Raw genomic sequence first — 23106 nt, forward strand, 5'->3', positions numbered from 1 at the left:
ATTGAAAATGGGCCAGACAAAAATGGACCTTTGGGACAAACAGTCAAGCAGTTTGCCTGGGAAATCTCTATAGGAACCTGAACGCAAATTCCCCATCTCTGATTATGCAAAAATCCAGTCTTTTGAAGCTACACCCTGAGCAGAAGACCATTGTCTGCTGATTACCTATTCCCAGAGTCTCAAAATTAAAGGTACAAGCTATATAAAGGAAAGACTGAACTATTCACGATGGTTCTCAAATCCTTTTATTTTTATGGACTGGCATATTTTGGTACAACCCCTGTTCATATTAATAATTTAAAACTACAACAAATATAAAGTTTTGAAAATAAAAACAATTGGAATTGCTTTACAGAAATGGACCAATTATGCATTTACAATGGTATGGCATTCTACAACCCTGACCAAAACTGGATGAGCCACAGGAAGGTATAAAACTTCTACAGTGCCACTTAAATATGCGTATTATACAACAAGGGAATTTCTCTATGACCACGCCTGATAGTTCACCAATGAAAACCTGATGACCCTTACAGCTACTATAGAAGATAGTTTTATTCATATAGATTTACCATTTTTAATCTTACCAAATTCTTGGCCTAGATAATCCCATGACAGAGTTCCTCAGATTAATATACCTGTTTAATGTTTACCACCCCCCTTATCCTTTTACTATGGGACCAGAAAAATATGAAAACTCAAATGGACTTCCATATACCTTTCATTCATTTATATATCTGTAGCGTATCTTCTCTTATTTTTGCCTGTCTGAATTATGAAATTCTATATCCTATAATCTCTCTTTGTATGGAAACTCCCTCATATGCCTATAATCCCAATTATCATTCTGCTGTAAGAACACGTATACATACACTTGTTCCTAAACTGGGGGGGGGGGGGGAGGTTATGCCTACAATACTCTTTTTAAACAAATATTATTGCAAAAAAATTTGTACAAGCAGAAACACCAACCCCAATTCCTATGCAAATATTCCACATCTGTTGTCATCACCAAAGCCATCAAATATTCATATCACTATCAAAATCTGTGATAGGGATTATTAAACCATTCCCAATAGTAAACAAACTTCCAATAAGTAGCAACAAACCTTACACTGCACAGATTTTGAAACAGGCATCTCTGTTGCGAGTAGGATTGGAAATCCTGGCCCCACTGAAGACAATGGCAAAACTCCATTAAATAAGAACCCCAAAGAAAAATATCAGGCGTTTGCTAGTTTAAAAAACAAAATCCCACTCACATGTTCTCTGTGAAACTAAGATTTTTCTACTACAAAAAATAACTGCCCTTGAACAGAAAAGGCATGAAGCTACTGTTTTATTTCGTGTTTCTTATCCAAATAACTATTATTTGTACATCTAAACAAATAAAGGAATCTATGACTACTGACTACAATATCTAGGAGCGGTCAGTGACCTGTGCATTCAAACTGGAGCATTTTGAAGTACTAAAGGTATGAAGGTTGTAGCTTTCATGCTGCTTTATGGCAATTTAATTGCAGTCTTAAAATGTCTGGAGTTTTACAAGAATCATATCAAAGTATCAGTGCTAGTTTTTCATATCCCTTTTCCTTAAATTTATTTAGAATTTTGGACATGGAGACAGATACTTATTAGAACACAATTGGGGGAGGGGGAGAAGCCATCATGACCAACACCAAAACCACTATAAAAGTTGAAATAGACTGCAGGAATAATTGCTGCACATAAGCATTGAGAAAGAGTTGTGCATTCAGGAACTGCATTTTTCCCTGCTGTGAGGGAACACATATAATCCAAGCAGTCTATTTAGTAGGGTACTGAGAAAACTGTATTGCATGTGCAAAATAAGCCAATTATATGCACATTTTCATTTCAGCACTACCAAACTGGATCTACCACACTATTTAAACATTACATCCTACTTTATGCTGCACTCAAACAGAAAATCTCTGTCTTCCAAAGTAAAGAATAATGCTACCTTTTCTCTGATGACATTTATATAAATACAAATAGATAAAAGCTCACCTTACAGCTTCAGGAAAACCCATTCTGTATAATGTTACAACTACAGCACCACCAAGACCTATGTTATGTTGCAGAGCAACCTTTGCACCAGGAACTTGTCTTTTCCCAGCTTCCCCTCTTAGCTGCCAGCAGAGTTCAGCACACTGAGCCAGACCTAAAAAATCAAACACAGAGAAGACAGATCTTAAAACATTCCAACTATTGCAAGAGCAAGCAACAAATACAATAATGTTTCATATCATGCTACCTCTTCAGCAAACTGAAATTTAAAGAACTCCAGTTGCCAAAATCCTAAGAAAAAAAGCCTTTTTCTTTTTTTTTTCTCTTTTTCTTTTTTTTTTTTAAAACAGAAGCTTAAATGGTAATATCTTTTATTGGACCAACTTCTGTTGGAGAGAAGTTTTCGAGCCACACAGAGCTCTTTTTCAGGTCTGTGTGGCTCGAAAGCTTGTCTCTCTCACCAACAGAAGCTGGTCCATAAAAGATATTATTAATATCCTGGGACCGACACAGCTACAACTACACTGCATACATCAACTGAAAGGAATACAAAAACTAGGAGTGCTTAGGGCTAGAAAGTTATACTGATTTTAAAATGAACAATCTTAAAAATGCTGTTTTCTTTTATGTCAAATCCAATACTGACCATGACTTAGGTAATAATATTATTTAGCTCTTATATAGCTAAAATATGGGATAATATGACAAAGTGTTTCAATCTATTTTGAAAATATTTGTTTCATGAAGTTTTAGTACACGTCAAAATGTAATACTGTAATAAGATTGCTTAGACAAACATTTCTTATCATTGATATAACACTTAATAGAGAATTATTTCTCCACAATACAAAACTTACCATTTGATAATTCTGACTGTAGTTTTAAAAAGAACAAGCAAACAAGAAGGACACTATGAACCTGGGCAAGACTAAAAATTGACCAATACTCAGAGAGTGGTGCTTCTGGAAAGCTTTAGCTTAAAGAACATTGTCAACTTTAATTTTTTTGATAAAGCACCCTTTCAATTGTTCTATAGGCATGAACTTTTTTTTTAATTCCTTTAAAAATATTTAATAGTTTTTGCCTCCCCTATTGAAATTTGTAAAGATCTTTTCAGCAATTAAAAAACTAACTATATAAGTAAAACAGTGAAGCAGAATATGGCCTTGGATCGAAGGTCCATTAAAATCAATGGGAATTCTTCCATTGATTTCAATGGGCCTTGGATTGAGCCCTATTTGTTGATACGTTGGGGTACCTAAATTTTTTTACTAATTTGCCTAAGTTTATTTTAAAAAGCCCACAATCACTGTATTTGTCTGTACTTTCATCTTCCTTGAAAGATAGGACAGAAATTGTGCAATTTCTCCAGTGAAATAAACGCCCCACAGAGTTAGCTTTATCCTGACTTTGAAGCTGCAATACTGGCATATTTTAGTACTCTTATACCTGACTTTGGGCTTCAGGCTGTCTCTCTTAAGCAATCTTTGGTTTTAGAAAACTAATATTTTCACAGTTTTAGGAAAAAGAAAAATACATAGCATATACATCTGTGCACGCATACTCTATAAACATACGAGTTTGTGACTCAAAGTGATGTATTTTTCACTTTCATCCCCTTCAAATGTCCACTGTATGGAAGATTAGTTTACTTATTCTTTAACCATTTTATGGTAATACCTTCCAGATGAAGTCATTACTCAGAATGTCAAATTCTGGCCTACCAACGTGAGGGTCCCTTCAAGAAAATTCCAATTCTTTAATGAAGGCTTTATTACAAAAACAGCTGCGTGACAGTGTTCAGTCTTTAAAAAGAGACTAAGTTCTGAAAGCCATATAAAGAATTTTTAAGTAGTTCTATTTTTCACACCTTGATGGCAGTACTATAAATCCTTCTGCTAAAAGTCTATCAAAAGACTGCATTAGCAGAGCATTCTTGACACTTTTAGGAATTAGAGGAAAGAAGTACTTCTTTCAAGTCTGCTGTAGGAATAAATAAATAAATAATAGTAATAATGAAATACTTCAAAGGCTGGAAGTAACAAGCTGAATTCAAAACCATTTGTTAAGTATTCCTTACGGAAATAAAAAACTGATCACAAAGACTCCTGAACAAGTTAGGGGTTGTATTTTTTTTAAAGTTAAAAAAAAAAAAAAGCATACTGCTCAAGTAGTGCTTTGTTTTTACGTTATACAGGAAAGTATGCTGGCATACAGGACCATGATGTATTTGGATCTGGATAATAGGCAGTAGGTTTAAAACAAAGAAAAGAAAGTATTTTTTCACACAATGCACAGTCAACCTGTGGAACTCCTTGCCAGAGGATGTTGTGAAGGCCAAGACTATAACAGGGTTCAAAAAAGAACTAGATAAATTCATGGAGGATAGGGTCCATCAATGGCTATTAACCAGGATGGGCAGGGATAGTGTCCCTATTCTCTGTTTGCCAAGAGCTGGAAATGGGTGACAGGGGATGGACCACTTGATGATTACCCGTTCTGCTCATTCCCTCTGGGACACATGGCACTGTCGGAAGACAGGATACTGGGCTAGATGGCTGACCCAGTATGGCTGTTCTTAACAGCTGAACATGCCGTGAGCAGAGGAAGGGCAGGAAAACTCAGCAGGTGAGGCAGATGGCATAGAGCTCCAGGATGTTGATGTGCATCTGCGCCTCCCTGGGGGACCAGAGGCCCTGAGCCACTTGGCCGTCCAGATGAGCACCCAGGCCAACGAGCAAGGCATCCATGGTGAGAGTGGTATGGGCTGTGGGGGCATGAAAGGGATGCTGGCTAAGACTGTGGACAGGTTGCACCACCACATGAGCGAGATAAGGACAGAGGGAGGAAGCAAGACCAGTTTGCCTAGGCTGTCTGACTGAGGATCATAGATGCAGTGGAGCCACAGCTGGAGGCAACGCATATGGAGGCAGGCATGCAGCGTGACAGAGATGCAAGCAGCCATTTGGTCCAAGAGAGAGGGGGCACTGACGGACTCGTGTGCATGGACGACGGTGGAGCTGTGTGATGAGAGCAGTGAGGGCGGTGAAGCAGTCCAAGGGGAAAAAAGATATGGGCCGCGATAGAGTACAGACGAGCCCCTATGAAAATGAACATGCAGGTAGGGGTAAGGACCGATTTCTCCTCATTGATGCAAATCCCCAAGGTGTCTAGGAGGATATGAAGGGTCCCGACAGTGATAAGGAGGCAGGCCTGCGATGGAGCCACGAGGAGCCAATTGTCCTGGTAGGAAAACGTGGAGTCACCTAGGCGACACATGTAGGCCGCCACGATGGCGAAAACCTTCGTAAAGACGAGTGGGGCAGTGCAATCCCAAAGAGAAGGACCTGGAATTGGTAGTGTGAATGCCCCACTGTGAAGTGGAAGAATTTGCGATGAGCGGGGGGGATGTCTATATGGAAATATGCGTCCTTCGTATCAAGAGCCGTGAAACAAGCCACTGGGAGAAGGGACGGGATGATGAGGGGGAGCGTGACTATCCAGAAACGGAATCTGCGGATAAATTTGTTCAACAACCGGAGATCCAAAATGGGCTGGAGGCCCCCTTCTTCAGTACAAGGCAGTAAGGGGAGTAGAAACCACGGCCATGGTAGTGCTGTTGAACAGATTCTATGGTGCTCTTCCAAAAGAGGGCATCTGCTTCCTCTCAGAGAAGATGGTATTGGGAAGGATCCCCGAGAGGCCCCCCGAAGTGAGTGATGGGGCAGGAAGGAGAATTCTATGAGGTACCCCGGTGACCAGTGTCCACCACTCAGCCATCGGTGGTAATCGCGCCCAGTTGTGACCAAAAAGGGCAAGATGACCCCCAAAAACAATTTGGGGGGGTGACTGCAGGGGTGGAGGGAGGTTCGCGGGTCTCCAGGAAGGGCTGCTTGGAGGAACATTGCAGGAAGGCAGAAGTGGCAGGAGCAGTGGCAGTGGAATAGTAGGGCTGTAGTGAGCAGATGATGCTAAAACACTTCCAGTGGACACTGAGGATAGGGCTGGTAGGTGGCATGAGGGCGGGATCTAAAGGACAGAGCCATCCCCAGGGTACGACGAATTGGGGTGACCGCTCCGGGTCCCACGGGCCAGTGCGATTGGCCGGCTCACATGGATGGCATGTGAACCACTGGCTGGGGGAGGTTAACCCCCAACCCCGCCCCTTCCACCTGAGGGACAGCATGCCGGGAGGGAGAGCGTGGCGGTGGCAGCCTCCCCAGCCCCAGGAGGGAGAGCGCACAGCTCCACCGCAGGCTACCCAGTCCCAGGAAGGTGGGCAGCATGGCCCCAGCCCCCTGGAGCCCAGCGGCTCCGCCGGAGCGGGGCCCTGGAGAGGCGTAGTGTGGGCGGGGCCACGCCTGGCTGTTTGGTGAGGTACCGCCTCCCCTACCCGCTACAGTCAGTCCCGGAAATGACGGGTCAGCCCTTGGAAGTGACAGATTCGTCACTTCCACCCCAGGCCCTGCACCCTTCTAGGGACGGCCCTGCTGAAGGACAACCTTTGTTGCCTGCATGTTGGGGCCAGGGTGTATATGCCCAGCGACCGGAGGGTGGCACGAAGGTCCTTAAGGGAGTGCAGGGACTCACTGGTTTTGTCGCTAAACATTTTGTTATTGTCAAAGGGGAGGTCCTCAAGTGTAGTCTGGACCTCCTTCAGAAACCTGCTGGATTATAGCCAGCAATCACAGCGGAGGACAACCCCTGAGGCCAGAGAGCGGGATGCTGTATCGGCAGCATCAACCACTCCCTGGAGGAACGTTGGGACCAACTTGCCTTCGTCCAGAAGGTGTTGAAGTCCTGCTGCTTCTCTGGATGGAGGAAGGCTTGAAGGTCCCTCAGTTTAGAGCATGAGAGGAAGTCTTACTTTTCCAGGATGGCCTGGTAGCTGGCAATGCAGAATTGTAGACCCACAGAGGAGTTGACCTTGCAGCCAACAAGTCCAGCTTCTTGGCACTGCAATTGGCACAGGGGGAAAAGGGGTGTTAGATTTAAAGTGCTGTTGCCAGGCACGCTCAGTCGCTGCATGGACTACAAGAGAATTTCATGGCGGGTGACTACATAGAAAGTCTGTGCCTTTGGAGGGCACGAAGTAGAGACACTCCACCCGCTTCGAAGCAGGGGCACAAGAAGCTGGGGTGTGCCAGACCGTTTGAGCCAGTTGTAAAACGGCCTTGTGAATAGGCAGAATAGTATGGGAAGGCCCGGGGGGGTTGCAATATGTGCAGAAAATGGTTCTGGGGGTCCTGTACATCATTTACAGGCAGGTTGAGGGCCGTAGCAGATCCTGGTGTTGCAGGTGGTCAATGGAGAGAGAGCGAGCAGAATAAGGGCATCATCCGGGGAGGAAGAGACACAAATAGGGACCAGAGGATCCAATGGTGCTGTCGGTGCCGGAAAGTCCTGGGGCTTCTCATAGACAGAGGGAGGGACGGTGTGCATAGGGGACAGCCGGTGATGCAGGCATGGTTGTCCCCCACGATTGCTGTCGGGGTCCCAAGCAGCTCAGTAGGGTCAGGAATACGGGTTGCCTGGCATCAGCAGTGCTTGCAAGTAATGGAACCATGGGTTGACCAGTGGGGCATACATTGGTTGATATGGGTGACGCCAGGGGTCCAGGCTATATGACTGGGCGGGCAAGAAGGCAGAATCCGGCTTGGAGGACCACTCCGAGGCCAAAGACAGGTCCAGTAGAGGCAGAGTTGTCGGAACCGTCAGTGTGGGATGAGATGAAGCCGGATGGTCCAAGAGCAAAAGAGGTTCCTCTGTGGAAGGGCCCAGCAGAGAGAGGCAGAGCAGAGCAGGATGCTGAAGGAGAAGGGGCTCATCCATGGGAGCTGGTATTCTGGGAGCAACAATATGCCTGAGAGTGGACGGGAGCCGGCATATGGAAACATCAGTTCAGCCGTTGGCATGAGAGGGGACAAGCGCCCCGGTGTATGTAAGACTGGGCATGCAAGTCCAGACATCCCAGTGGAGTGGACGGAGCCGGAGGTGACGGCAGCAGGCCAATCACTGCAGCCAGTTGCAGGGCCGATGGAGCGCGGTGCTTGGACTTATGCTCTGAGTGGGATTTTTTGTCACTGGAGCATCCGAGTTGATGTGTGACTTCTCACCTGACCTGGCACAGCTCAGGGAAGCAATGATGTGTTTAGAGACAGTCCCCGTCGGGGAGCTGCCCTTATGTCCATAGCTGTGCCTCTTATGAGCATGGTGGGTCTTCGGCAGTAGCGGTAGTGCCTCTGGTGCCGGCTGGGAAAGGCCCAGGGAGGAGCTCACCACCTGTACGAAGCACCACTCTGATGGATCTGTTGGTCCTGGATCCGGTTGTGCACATGGTCACATTACCTCCTCCATACAGAACTTGCAAAGGCAAAGTTCTCTGGCCTCTTGAGGCCAATCCGGGAAAGAGTGGCAGATGAAGCAGCGGGCGGCAACGTGAGCTTCGCCCAAAGAATACAGACAATGTTGGTGCTCGTCACTCACAGAGAAGGACCGTGGGCATGAAGCACAGTATTTAAAACTGGCTTGCCGGGGCATAGTCCCTGGGCTGGGGAGGAATCCAACAAAGAAAACCTAGCTAACAAATGGACAACCATATACAACTAGTAAAAACTATCTACAGACAACGATCAAAGAACATCTCTCTTGGTAAGCTAAGAGCACCGAGGAACAGGGGTTCTGACTCTGCCCATCCAGCGGTAAGGAGAAACTGGAGCAGCGTCAACCTCCGTAGCCTCTTAAAGCCTCAGACATGCCACGCGGTCAATGCACGACGCACGTGCAGGTCAACGGATACTACCATGAACCGTTCTGACTCCGGCGTATGCATACCCATGTTTGGAATCCACATAGGGATCATCGCTCGAAGAAAAACATAACACCTAATCATCTAAGTTGGCACATCCAAAATCAATATTAGAAAAGTTCTGAGTTAACAATATTGCTGAAAGTTAAAACATACTATATTAAATAGCAAATCAGCAGAGAATACACACGTAATTTCTAAAAAGCCTTTAGAGTTTTTTCCAGAAATGACCAACTGGCTCAGTGAGAAGCAAAATTACCTATATAGGATTTCAAGGCTCTATCAAAAATCTGATGGGTTCTCCACTTTTAACAGTGGTGGTGGATGACTTGCTTATAAAAATCATAATTCTTTTTCAATTGAATTGAAACAATACTTCAAGTACTCCATGAAGTATTAGCTGGTGTTTAAGGTAAGGATTGTCCCAAATAGATCCAAATATATGCAGGTCAAAAGAAAAATGAAGTTTACAAAGTTCACAGTCAGTAAAAAGCTAAGTACAAAGTTCAATGCCAGCCTGACCCTTCATCATATAACACCACAGAAACTGGTTTAAGATTTACATTTTAAGCATCTTACATTTAGATTATAACTGAATAGCTCTTCAAAGAAGTGTTGCAGCATTTATGAATAAACGTATATTATGGTAAACACATGGGTACGCTATAATCACATTTTATTATGTTATATGCAGTAGACTTTCCTGTATACATATGGAAAACATCTAATGAAGCCCATTAAATTGTGGCAATCCAGAGAGAAATTACAGATGGTCTTAAACTAAAATTATTATTGAAAAAAGAAATTGGGATATGTCTTGCTAAAATGGCACTTCTAAAACCACAGGTATTTAGCTTCTGAGAAAGACTGCTGAAGTACAAAACTGGAAGTTTCAAAGGAATGCATGAGAAAGTTGGTTGAAGGTTGAGATTTAAATTACTGCATAAACATAAAAGTCTTCAGCGGACACATTATATAATGCAGAAGATAATATTCACCTCAACTACTTTGAATCCCTTTCTCTGAATAGGCAGCTGGAGACAGACTTTGTATATAAAATAAAACTACAACATTTTAAAAATAATAGCTTGATTTTGATTGGAGTAGTCTCTAAAACAGAAAAATATATGTTTATATCTCAGTGTAAACTGTATAATCAAGTACTCTCTGCAAAGTACAAAAATGTATTCTTAGTATAGTCTATTGAAACTTAAAGAAAAAGTAGTAAGTACTCAAGTCTCGAAAGAAAAAAAATTATATCTTAACTCCGTATGCTTTGTCAACAATATGAACTTTCTCTTGAACATGTTTGCTCTCTCCGGACAGATTAATTAGGTCTGTGCAAAATACCTCTGTACATCTAGCTTCTTAGACATTTTAAGTCAAGTGAAAATGGATTTTATTTTAAATTAAGAAAAACAAATTCTAGCCCACACCTTTTAAAAAAATCACTTTTAATTTAAGCAAAAGTTATGTCACATATCACCCTCTATTATTTGAACTATTCATTTAGTTAACTAATGAAATGTATATGACAAATACAAAATTCATATTCATAGCTCAAAGGTGGCAAACATTAAGAGTAAACTGCATAAAGTCAAGAGAGTATTTTGACCTTTGTAAGTGAAAAAAACCACCAATAGCAAGATAACTTCTTACATATTGGAAGTCATTAGACAGACACATTATATTCTCAGACCCCAGCACTCCTTTGCACAATTATTTCACCATTCATAATCACGGATACCTTCAGAACCTGATGGAGAGACTGTCAGTTTCCACATGCAGACCTCAAAATCATTAGAAATACAAATTCTATATTTGCCTTACCTGTGGCACCCAATGGGTGTCCTTTAGAAATCAAACCACCACTGGGGTTTACCACCCATTTTCCACCATAAGTATTGTCTCCTCTATCAATCAGCTCCCCAGCTCTTCCTATAAAATAGTAATTGAAAAGGGGAAAATAGCTGTAAAAAAAAAAAAAGTCACCTTATGGTACATTTTTAAACCTGTTACTTCTGGATATTATTGCATATGTTTTGAGTCATTTGCTTCCATTGCCCACTAAATATATATTTTAGTACACTATATAAGCTTTTCAGTTTATACAATAATTAGATTAATAATTGGTAAAATTATAATGAAAAGACCAAATGTACCTGAAAAGGAGCAGTTAGTCATTGCAAATACGGTTATGTTTTTCACAGGAAATCACAACTTGCAGTAATACTAATGAGACACAAGGTGGGTGAGGGAATATCTTTTATCGGACCAATTTCTGTTAGTGAAAGAAATGCTCCTGGGGGAATTCTGCACCACTGCGCAATGCAGAATTTTGCAGAAATTAACGTTGGGCACGCAGAATTTCCTTCCCCCCCTCCATAGAAATGGGCTGCAGAGATGTTGGCCGCCACTAGGGCTGCTGGACCCAGCAGAGTCCAGCTCCTAAATAGAAAACAAGGCCAGAGAGAGGGGGAGGGAACTGGACGGTTCCCAGCAGCTGCAATTCCCAGGACGCCTGGAAGAAAAGAGGTGGTGGCACGCAGGAAACTGCAAGCCTGGGACCCAACATCAGGCTGCTTCTGCTTCTGGATCCTTGGGTTCTAGAAGGGTAGGATCTGAGGGTGTCTGGGCCGGGGGCGCAGCTGGCCTGTGTGGGGGTGTGTCTGGGCTGGGGGGCCCCCGCAGATGGACTCTGGAGGGGAGGGAAGTATGAGTGTATGGGGTGTGGGTATGGTTACCAACCCTCCAGGATTGTCCTGGAGTCTCCAAAAATTAAAGATTAATCTTCAATTAAATATTATGTCATATGATGAAACCTCCAGGAATATGTCCAACCAAAACTGGGAACCCTAGCTGGGGAGGGGGCATAGCTGGGCTCTGGGAAAAAGGGGGTGTGAGTGTCTGGGTTGGGGGGCCCATGGCTGGACTCTGAGGGGAAGGGGGGGGTGAGTCTCTGGCCCCCTGGCTGGGCTCTGTGGGGGAGGGGTCAGAGAAGCAGGAACTGAGTTGTCATAGCGGTTTCTTTAAATCTCTGCTCCTGGGGGAATTTTTGTGTGTGTCTGTATTGTTACAGACATACTTGCTGACAGATATTTTGAAATAAATTACCAAAATAATTGAAACTGGTATGATTATACAGTGTTATTTTGACAAATAAAATTTGCAGAATTTGAATACTGTGAGCAGAATTTTTCATTTTTTGGCACAAAATTCCCCCAAGAGTGAAGAGAGAAGCTTTCAAGTACATGACCTGAAGAAGAGGTCTGTGTAGCTCAACAGCTTGTCTCTGTCACCAATAGAAGTTGATCCAATAAAAGATACTACCGCCTCCCCTGTATCTCTCATATCCTGGGACCAATATGGCTACAACTCTGAAAGCAGTAATATTAATGGCAGTTGTTGGCATGCTGCAGACTCAACACTTTTAAATACATACATTCTTACTTAACAGTTTCAGTATTCAAACAACACAAACCACATGAAGTACAAGATTTTGATTCATAGGGGTGTACAAATAATCTTGTGCATTTGGATTGAGCAATTTTCCCACTGAAGAGCTCTCAGGGTGTAAGAAGTTAAAGAAACATTCTCATGACATTGACTGAAGAGTGAAATTGATTAGAACACAAGGAAAAAATGCCATATAAAATATGCTACTGAGTTATAAGTTAATAATTGACCAAATGGGAGTAACAGGAGCAGTGTATTGCATTATCTAGGTGCACCATGACACATGTAGAACAAAGAGTGGGTGCTTCTTTTTACTAATGAGTGTACATATCTAAATAAATAGAAAATGACTGCAACCATTTTTGCTGCTCCTGGTGCCACAGAGACCCAGCAAATAATAATGTGGTATAGAGGAACAGGTCAGAGAAAGGGAAGGGATAGTAAGAAGAAAAGGACAGAGGAAGAGATCTTTTTAAAGCTTTGTTCAGTTAAAAATCTTGAGTCTAAAGTCTTGCAGGCATTTCTGTTGAATCCTCAAATCTCAGCTTGCCTGTTCATAAATAAGACTATACACCACCTAGTGGTGTTTAAGTAAAATCATGCTATTTTTCAGAAAATGATTCACATAGGATGTTCTCAACTTTTTAATTCAATTTCTGAAAAAAGTCAATATGTTTAAAAGCTGAACTTTTTAAAATCTGAAATGTAATACTTCAATATATTTTGAACATTAGAAAAGCTATACTGGGGCAGACCAACAGTCCATCAATCCCAGTATCCTGTCTTCCGACAGTGGCCAATGCCAGCTACTTCAGAGAGAATGAACAGAACAGAGCAATCATCGAATGATCCATCCCCTATTGTCCAGTCACAGCTTCTGGCAATCAGAGGTTTAGGAACATCCAGAGCACGGAGTTGTGACCCTGACTATCTTAGCTAATAGTCAGTGATGGACGTATCCTCCATAAACTTATCTTATTCTTTTTTTAAAACACAGTTATATTTTTGGCCTTCACAACATCCTATGGCAATGAGTTCCACAGGTTGACTGTGCGTTGCATGAAGAAGTACTTCCTTACACTTGTTTTAAAGCTGTTGCCTATTAATTTCATTGGGTGACCCCTGATTGTTGTCGTCATGCTGTCTGGAGTGGCTCAAGACTGAGTGCCAAACTCAGAACAGAGTCAAAAGCAGAGCAGAAACCCCAAACTAGTTGTAGGTTCTATAATTAGATTTCACCAACTCAGTAATAAGTGTGAACTCCTAAAGCACTCTAACAGTCTTACCATGGAATCACTGGCAGTCCCCTTGGGCATTCCAGTTCATCTTGCCACCCAGGCAAGCTGGAGTATGTGATAGATAGTCACTTCATACCAAAAAATCACAATAATATTCAGGTTACACCCAGTCCCAAAGGACCAGTCACTTACCCTAGGTAAATTGTACTCAGATCTCAAACCAAGGACAACACCTGTAGCCAATCCTATAATAAACTAACTAAAGATTTATTGACTAAGGAAAGAAATTATAGTTATTTACAAGATTAAAGCAGGTAAACATACACACACAAATGTGGTACAATCTTAAATTCAAAAGGTAATAGAAGCTTCTATAATAATCAAGTTTTTATGTCCTTTTATGTCCTTTGGGGCCAACCCAAGCCAAGAAGCTTGGGAATCTCTTGCTTATGTCTAGGAATCTTTTCCCCTCAGAGTTCAAACAGCATAAAGAGACAGTTTCTCCTTGTCAGAAATTTTTATCCCCACTCACCCCAGAATCCAAGCTGATGGGACGAGCACTCCTGCATATAGGTGACTACGGGGAGCAATCAACAAAGTCTTTGTTCAACAATGGTTCATCTGAATGCACTAGTTCTTCCTGATGGGCAGGAGATGATACTTTTTGGGGTAAACTAATATTTCACACTTGGCAATGCTTCTCCTGTGACTGTGGGGAATTTACAGTTAAACATTTTTATAGTTTAAATGTTTGCGCTGTAACATCACTTTATGACATGGGATACTGATATACATGCAGCATCCTATAAGCATTCCATAAAGTCTAAACACTAAGCACATTGTTATAAATCTAATATCTATTTTGAGAATGCTAACACACAGGTAAACAAGACTGGTTTCAAGCTATGCATTTGTAAGTGTTCAGTGAGGAATAGGGGCCTTGGCATGAGCTGGCACTTGGTCTGCCAGCGTCACACTTGTGTCATGTAAAGGGGTAAATATCACTTCCCTATTCACTTTCTCCACACGATTCATGATTGTATAGACCTCTATCATATCCCCCTTAGTTGTCTCTTCTAAAATGAACAATCCCAGTCTTTTTAATCTCTCCTCATATGAAAGCTGTGCTATACCCCTAATCATTTTTGTTGCCCTTTTCTGTAAATTTTCCAATTCTAATATATCTTTTTTGAGATGGGGTGACCAGAACTGCACATAGCATTCAAGGTGTGGGTGTATCACAGATATAGATAGTGGTAATTTGATAATCTTTTCCTAATTTTTCTTCCTGTTCGCTTTTTTGATTGCAGCTGCACATTGAGCGATGTTTTCAGAGAACTATCATTGTGGACTCCAAGATCTCTTTCTTGAGTGTAAACAGCTAATTTAGAACCCAACATTTTGTATGTATAGTTTGAATTATGTTTTCTGATGTTTATTACTTTGCATTTATCAACACTGAATTTCATCTGCCATTTTGTTGCCTATTCCCCCAGTTTAGTGAGATCCCTTTGTAACTCTTCACAGTCTGCTTTGGACTTAACTATCTTGAGTCGTTTTGTATCATCTGCAAACTTTGTCACCTCACTGTTTACCCCTTTTTACAGATCACTTATGAATATGTTGAACAGCACTAGTTACAATATAGATTGTTAGGGAGACTCTGCTATTTACCTCTCTCCACGGTGAAAACTGACCATTTATTCCTACCTTTTGTTTCCTGTCTTTTAACCAGTTATTGACCCAACGAGAGGACCTTCCCCCGTTTCTGCTGTGATTGCTTACTTTGCTTAAGAGCCTTTGTGTGGGACCTATTCAAAGGCTTCTGGATGTATTGTATTTGGAATCAAGAAAAAAAAAAATCATATCTGAGACTGAGTCCCTCCTTTATTTTCAGTGAATACTTCTGAAACAATTGATCAGCAAAACTATCTTTAAATTTCAAATAAAGCCACATAACTTTGCTGTATGATTGGTTTAAATCTATATTTGATGCTTCTTGTTCAAACCCCTTAAGTAAAAAAAACACTACAACATTAAAATTTAAGGTCTTACCTTAAAGGTCTTACCTTAAATACAAAATGTTAATGCATAGTCAGCAAACTTATGGAAAACTAAGATATTAGAACAGGAGACACCTTTTAGGAGATTTCTAATTTTTTTAGCCCCTAAGTTTTCCAATTCAATATACCTTTCTAAATGTTGGTGGATTTTTTAAAACTATAAATGTTGACTAAGTGCATCTGGGAATTAAGTGTGAAAGAAAAATTGAAAAAAAACCCTGTGTTTACTCACACTAGCCAGAAAATTAGGTCATAGCAACCTAACTGCCACTGGAAGCAGCAGGGAAACACAAATGGTGTTAAGAAGGTTGAGAAGTAGCAAGATCAACTGGCCACAGCAGTAGCTGGAAGGAAGCAAAGCAAAATCTAGGATAAATGAATACAAGTCTAGGAACAGGGAACAAGAGCTTGAGCAGCTGAAAAAAAGGGGGACCTGAAGCTGAGACACAAATAAGAGGGAGGAAAGTGAGTCAACTCCCCCCCGCACACACACACACACTTCCTTTTAAGAGAACTCTCCCCCCCCCGCAACTTGCTAACCACATGATTTTTTGCACCATATATCTGTGATGCATTAATTTGCCTTTTGATATTCATTTAGACCACCACATGGAGTCATTTGTCCAATTACAGTTTTTACAATATGTTTATTTATGACTTATTAATATTTTGCTTTTCTTCACCCTTATGAAGTTACAGAATAATGCTCTTACCATACAGGACAGATTCATGCAATGAAGCAGTAATAACATTTGTTACAAACACTAAAGTTACAAGACATGTTTAATGTTGTCCATTTTAATAAACTAAAATTCTTCATTAATGTTATTACCTTCCAGACAAAGTCCTAAAGCTTCATAAGTAATGAGCTCATTAGATGAGAAACAATCATGGAGTTCAATCACATCCACATCTGTAGGTTTCAGACCTGCTTTGGAAAAACATCTTTTCGCAGCTTCTTTACTCATATCATAGCCAACCTACAAAAACAAATTGTGAGTCACACAGTTCAAGACTTTAGACTATGCTCATCGGCTAGTTGTGACCGGAACATGTGCTATAAGTGAACTGGCCTATAAGTGACGGTAATCTATTCTAATATTAATGTGCCGCGTACTGCAGTCTTAGATTTCCATTATGGGGCATAATTTTGCAGCAAGAAATCTGAGATTCTAAACTTTATTGTAGGAACATTCTAAGTGATGGCTCCTCCTCTTCCTCCACTCCTTCTCCCGACATGTAAAAATATACTCAGCCAAAATTATTTAGTCATTAAGGGCAAGATATGCTGCTGGTATAATTGGGCGCAATTCCATAGATGTCAGAAGAATTGCAAATGCTTATGTCAGTTGAAAGTTTAGCCTCAAATCTCTATTTAGCTAGTAATCTGTACTTCTGCTGCCAGCCATCTTTGACTTTAATGCTAATATTCAATATTTTTTAAATCAGACTTTCTGGAATGCATTAATTTGATTTGCACCTACTGGGCCAAATTTGGCCCTCAATTACCCCTGTGCAACCCCACTGACATCAGTGAGGTTGAATATTATGTGGTAGATTCCCAGATGGTGAAAACTGTCACAGCTCCATTAACCTATGCAACAAAGGACAGAATTTGGTCCTTAATTACAATAGACTGACTCATACAAGAACTAGAAATGCAAATAACCCCTAACTTTTGAGAAAACTTGGCTCTGCATCCAAACTTTGCAGTTTAGGCCTACCTCTGGGTTTAAGTTTAAGTTAATCAAACTAGCAATTATACCTATGAATGACATAACCACCACACATTATGTGGTTTTCAGATTCATATCCCTTCTGTAGAAGAGAAGGAAAACTAGATACATGGGTTCAAGTCACAAACAGATTATTCAATGATTGCTGCATCTGTCTCACAATTTTTAGGTTCTCTCCTTAATTTGATGTTCTAAACAATTTGAAAAGTGCAGCGTAACACTAAACTTTTTACAATCCTACATTTAATACCTATATACGTACATATACACATATAAAAATTGTTTTCTTAGCATTACTCCACGGATGCATCTTTTATCCTAGAAGATTTTTTTTGAAGTGTACACTATGAAGTAAAAATAAACTATATACTGAAGTACAATGCATGTGCTATCTGGATATTTTTATCATGGAAACATCTGTAGTAGTATTAGGATCAATGTGCATAAGAAGTGGGGAGCAGAGGAAAAGAAAAATTTTAAACCTACCGCCTTAATACAACTATTCTCCTCAAATGTACTTGAAAGATCAGTGACCATCTCTTGGGCCACAATTTCCACTGCTTTTGACTCCAATCCATGTTTTCTCACAAACTCTTCATTAGCTAAAACAACAGCTGCAGCTCCATCAGATGTTGGGCTAATTGAACATAAAAGAATGATTTACTCATTGCACACAATTAACAATGGTTTTCCAGAAAAAGAGTGCTATTCGTGGCAGTAGTCATTGATATGTAACCAAATTAGATCCATAAACTATTCCAAAGTGGTTTGCTGACATCACCTTGACCTTTCCATCAAAAAGTTGGCTGAACTCTTCTAGCAAAATCTTTTATTGAAACGGATTTCTTCAATTAAAAGAGGATATTGCTCAAATTTCTATTGGAAATGGTGCTGACTTTGGAAAATTTCTTTCATTGGTGGACAGAAAAGGCAGCAGTGAGGAAAAAACCTTGTTAAACAGCAGCAGAAATGCACTGATATGCAGGGCCTGAGAAATATATGAAAACAGGAAAATGAGGTACACTTTTGTCTAGTGAGTTATAGTATAAGAATTATCTAGTTAAAGTTAGAGCAAAATGGGCTGAACTTTGTTTTATTTAAATTTTAATTTATAAAATGCATCTAATACTCTGAAGATAGATGGTACAGCATTTGAAAAAAATCTACAGCTTATAATCCAGTGGCAAATTAAAATATTTTTTTAATATAAAGTGCTTCAGCATTTATTTCTACACAGTATCAAAGTCCTGTTCTTACCAGCACTGTAAAAGAGTCAAAAAATCATAAATTTTGCGAGACTGCAACACTTCATCTAAACTGTACTTCTTTTGGAACTGGGAAAACCTAGGAAAAACACACATCTTATTTTAGCATAATCTCAGGAAGACGACATATTAATCATAGCTGCTTTCATACTGTAATTTTACAAAGCGTAAGGCAATGAATAGAGAATTTATATTGGAGTATTGTTCTCATTGTATATAATGGAAAGTGTCTTGTCTATTTTATACTTTTTTGAGTTTTACTGTTGTGCAATACATGATTTCTTTCAAATTTGGTTTTCTTGCTATATTTTCATTACCAAAGTACAATATTGCACTCACGGGTTGTTAGTTGAATGGCTATGATTCTTCCAGGCAATTTTTGCAAAGTGTTCTTGTTTTGTCCCTGAAAGAAAAAAGTCAAGTTATACTGAGAGGCTGTAATATTTTCTCACAGACTTATTAACAAGTGATAGGGATGCTGTATTCAGTTCAAATTCTTATGGCACTCGCTCTAAAATCTCTGTTATAACAGATCCATTATATTAAGGATTCTTTGCAATACAGCTGGGTTTGGATCAGTAAATGTTTCAATTACTAGATGAGAGATTATTTAAAACTGGCTGAATTCCAGCTGATAAAATGCCCAACTTAGATATCTAATGCACTGTATTGTCATTATCAGACACACAGAAAATACAAAAGAGGCTAACAGCTATCAATTTTAGCCAAATTTGAACAGAGATATGTTCATATATTACTATTTGTCCACTTCACAGCAATTTAATTACACTGAAACATTTGTCTTCTAAATTATTTCCATAAATCATCTGAAATAAATTTTAAATACGAGATGTCCAATAGTTCGTCTGGCAGAAATATGTGCTGCCAAATCAAAGACTAAGTTTTAGAAGCCATTACGGCACTGCTATTCCTTTGGTTGGTGAGAGCTGAAGGAATTGCAACGGTGGTACTCTGAGAATGTAAATTGAGATATGACTAATACACAAAAGTAGTCATAAAACTGTTAATGTTGCTAAACACATCCATACCAAGTGCAAAACCACAAAAGCAAATAAATTAAAAATTAAGCCTCCTTAGAGTACATACCCTATACAGGCACAAACCTTACTACCACCACAACTACTGTACAGCATAGAGTATACACCACAAGCTTAACTCTGCCTCATGAATCTACTTTTCTAAAAATATCCCTTGATCAAGATTCCCATTTCCCAACACTATTAATTGTGGATGTTGGGTATGGCAAGTTACTGTACCTGGTGAAAAGGAAGTCATGAAATAACGGTTTATAACTAAGTTCCTAAATATATTTTTCACTTTTCTTTTAATACTTTATTCTGCAATAGGATTTTTCCTCACAAGTTTGAACAGTACCATATTTTTCCATATGTTCTTTTCCAGCATTTCCAAACAACTGTGGTGCTCCTGGAGCTGCAGACAAGCCATATTTGTTTATCATCACTTCCATATGTTTATCTATTGGATTTGTCCTGTCTGGGAACTAAAAATAAAAATAGTTGTAAATTAAGCAACTGGCAAGTTTAAGGTGAATTATCCATTTCCTTTATAAACTACAGTATTCCTGCAAAAATATAATGGACTTTGAGAAAAAGAGAATGTCTCTTAACAGCTCAGGTGGACAGCACTCTGCCTAGGTAGGATATTTTGAAATGTCAATAACTTGCCTACTTGTAAGAAAGGACAGATAAGCAGAAGACAGTCAGCAACTGCATTATGGGAGGTGGGGAGGGAAAAGAACTTACTGAAGCCCTTAAAAAAAGCCCAGAGGGCATTTTGGGTCTACTGGATTCAGCATGGGACTAGGATTCAGAAGACTTGGCTTCTCTTCCTCCTCCTCCCGCCCCTCGCCCCCCCCCCCCCCCCCAACTTGCTATGCAATTTTAGGCAAATCACTTTAACCACTCTGTACCTCAGTATTACCATTTGTAATTTTCTGCACCTCCCCTCAATTTTGTTTTTAATCTAGACTAGGTCAGTGTTTCTCAACCTTTTTGATACCAGGGAACAGCTTGCTGCCTTCCTAAACTGTATCAGAGAGATCTCAGGGACTGGCGCCAGTCCACAGATAGGTCATTGAGAAACACTGGTTTAGGTCAGTGGTTCTTAATCAGGGGTATGTGTAACCCTGGTGATATGCTGAGGTCTTCCAGGGGATAGATCACCTCATCTAGATATTTTCCTAGTTTTACAACAGGCTACTTAAAAAGCACTAGTGAAGTCAGTACAAACTAAAATTTCATATAGACAATCCCTTGTTTATACTGCTCTATATACTATACACTGAAATGTAAGTACAAGATTTACCATAAATACTCGCTCATAAGCCAGTTCGTTTATAAGCCGACCCCGCCCCCCCCAAGATGGATAAGTAAAAATGGAAAAAAATTTATAACCCGTTCATAAGCTGACCCTATAATTCAGCAAACTTTGGTTCCCGGGCCATCAGGATAAGCCGCTGGTGGGCCGAGATGGTTTGTTTACCTTGAATATCGCAGGCACGGAGGTAAACCTAAGTAAACAAAGCGTCCCGGCACGCCAGCTGCTTGCCCCGACAGGCCAGGACAGCAACTGGTGGGAAATTTTTTCGGGGGGGGAGAAGCTGGGAGTCAGGGGAGCAACCCCTGTGACCACCCCCTACATGACCCTACCCCTAGCCCGGAACCCCCACACTCTCCCCATCCCATCCCTTCCCACCTTATCTGGGGAGGGCCAGGGGAGGATGTCTCTGGGCTGGCTGGAGATGCTCCGGCAGGCTGGGCAGAGCGGCCGCAGCATGTTCCAGCGGGCTGGGCCGGGCGGCACATCTGCAGCGTGCTCTGGCAGGCCGGGCGGCGTGGCCACAGCCTGCTCTGGGGGTCGGGGCCGAGTGGCACGGCTGCAGCCTGCCAGCCCCGGAGCTGCAGCTGCTTCGGAGACTGGGGGGAGAGCAGCGTGGCCAGAAGCGGAGAGACTCTGGCCCCGCCTCTTCCCTTCTGGCTGTGCTGCCTCTCCTTGCTCCCTCTGTTGGGGGGAGGGGCTGTGTCCCACCTCTCCCTCTCTATACCCGTTCATAAGCTGACCCCCGTCTCCGGTGCTTCCCTTTTTTACTAAAAAAATTCGGCTTAGGAACGAGTATATATGGTATATTCCAATTGACTTATTTTATAATTACATGGTAAAAATGAGAAAGTCAGCAATTTTTCAGTAATAGTGTGCTGTGGCACTTTTGTATTTTTATGTCTGATTTTGTAAGCAAGTAGTTTTTAAGTGAGGTGAAACTTGAGGGTATGCAAGACAAATCAGACTCCTGAAAAGGGTACAGTAGTCTGGAAAGGTTGAGAGCCACTCATCTAAGTCCCATACCGCAGGTGTTAGGAACTACTGAACATTAGTCTTCCGATAGTGATAAATTTACTGGGAAATTAATCTCTTATCTGTGGATACAAGATTTGCACATTGTACATTTATATTTCCCAATAAATGGTTGTGAAAGGTACCTTAACTATTTTGATGGAAATGTAGATAATTTACCGTAAGCAATCTGTCTGATGATATCTTAAACAAAATGATGTGTACATAGGGATTTGGAAGTCTTTTATACATTTTAAACATTTGTACTCCTGGATTACATTCAAAAAAAGGTGCAAATATTTTAAAGACACTTACTTTAACTTCAAGGGACCCCCTTTCCATCTTCTCAAAGCCAAGAGCCAAAGCACAATTTGCCAAACCTTAAAATAAAGCTTTCGTTATTTGAAATATGACTAAACGTCTAAAGATCATGTACTATAAATATGCATTTTCCTAAAAAAAAAAAAAAAATACAAAAATTGGTACATTTTCCTTCTTTTTCTTCACTTCTGAATTCAAGTTTGAATGAAAATGGTATTGAGGTTACACAAATTATTGATGTCAAATAGGATATGTACCTTAGAAGATAAAATAATTATATGGTTTGAAATAAAGAAATCTTAATTCTGAAAGATCATAGAATCATAGAATATCAGAGTTGGAAGGGACCTCAAGAGGTCATCTAGTCCAATCCCCTGCTCAAAGCAGGACCAATTCCCAGCTAAATCATCCCAGCCAGGGCTTTGTCAAGCCAGGCCTTAAAAACCTCCAAGGAAGGAGGTACTCCTGTTCTTCTTTTTGCGGATACAGACTAACACGGCTGTTACTCTGAAACTTGTCAAGGAAGGAGACTCCACCACCTCCCTAGGTAACACATTCCAGTGTTTCACCACCCTCCTAGTGAAATAGTTTTTCCTGATATCCAACCTGGACCTCCCCCACTGCAACTTGAGACCATTGCTCCTTGTTCTGTCATCTGCCACCACTGAGAACAGCCGAGCTCCATCCTCTTTGGAACCCCCCTTCAGGTAGTTGAAGGCTGCTATCAAATCCCCCCTCATTCTTCTCTTCTGGAGACTAAACAATCTCAGTTCTCTCAGCCTCTCCTCATAAGTCATGTGCTCCAGACCCCTAATCATT

At 40.9% G+C, this 23106-nt stretch overlaps 1 protein-coding gene across 2 annotated transcripts in view; it reads right to left on the reverse strand.

Annotated features, from left to right (window-relative positions):
* The window catches only part of SCP2 (sterol carrier protein 2), a 51915-nt gene that overhangs the window by 13080 nt on the left and 15729 nt on the right, over positions 1-23106 (reverse strand). For both annotated transcript variants that reach the window (XM_054037255.1, XM_054037254.1), the window contains exons 5-12: positions 22282-22346; positions 19990-20116; positions 18934-18997; positions 18587-18673; positions 17816-17966; positions 16426-16573; positions 10667-10774; positions 2029-2182 (exon numbers count right to left, since the gene is read on the reverse strand). In XM_054037255.1, coding sequence (XP_053893230.1) covers positions 2029-2182; positions 10667-10774; positions 16426-16573; positions 17816-17966; positions 18587-18673; positions 18934-18997; positions 19990-20116; positions 22282-22346 — 904 coding nt within the window. The remainder of the gene's footprint in view (positions 1-2028; positions 2183-10666; positions 10775-16425; positions 16574-17815; positions 17967-18586; positions 18674-18933; positions 18998-19989; positions 20117-22281; positions 22347-23106) is intronic.

The sequence above is a fragment of the Malaclemys terrapin genome, chromosome 8, assembly GCF_027887155.1.
Source record: "Malaclemys terrapin pileata isolate rMalTer1 chromosome 8, rMalTer1.hap1, whole genome shotgun sequence".
NCBI classification, from domain to species: Eukaryota; Metazoa; Chordata; order Testudines; family Emydidae; genus Malaclemys; species Malaclemys terrapin.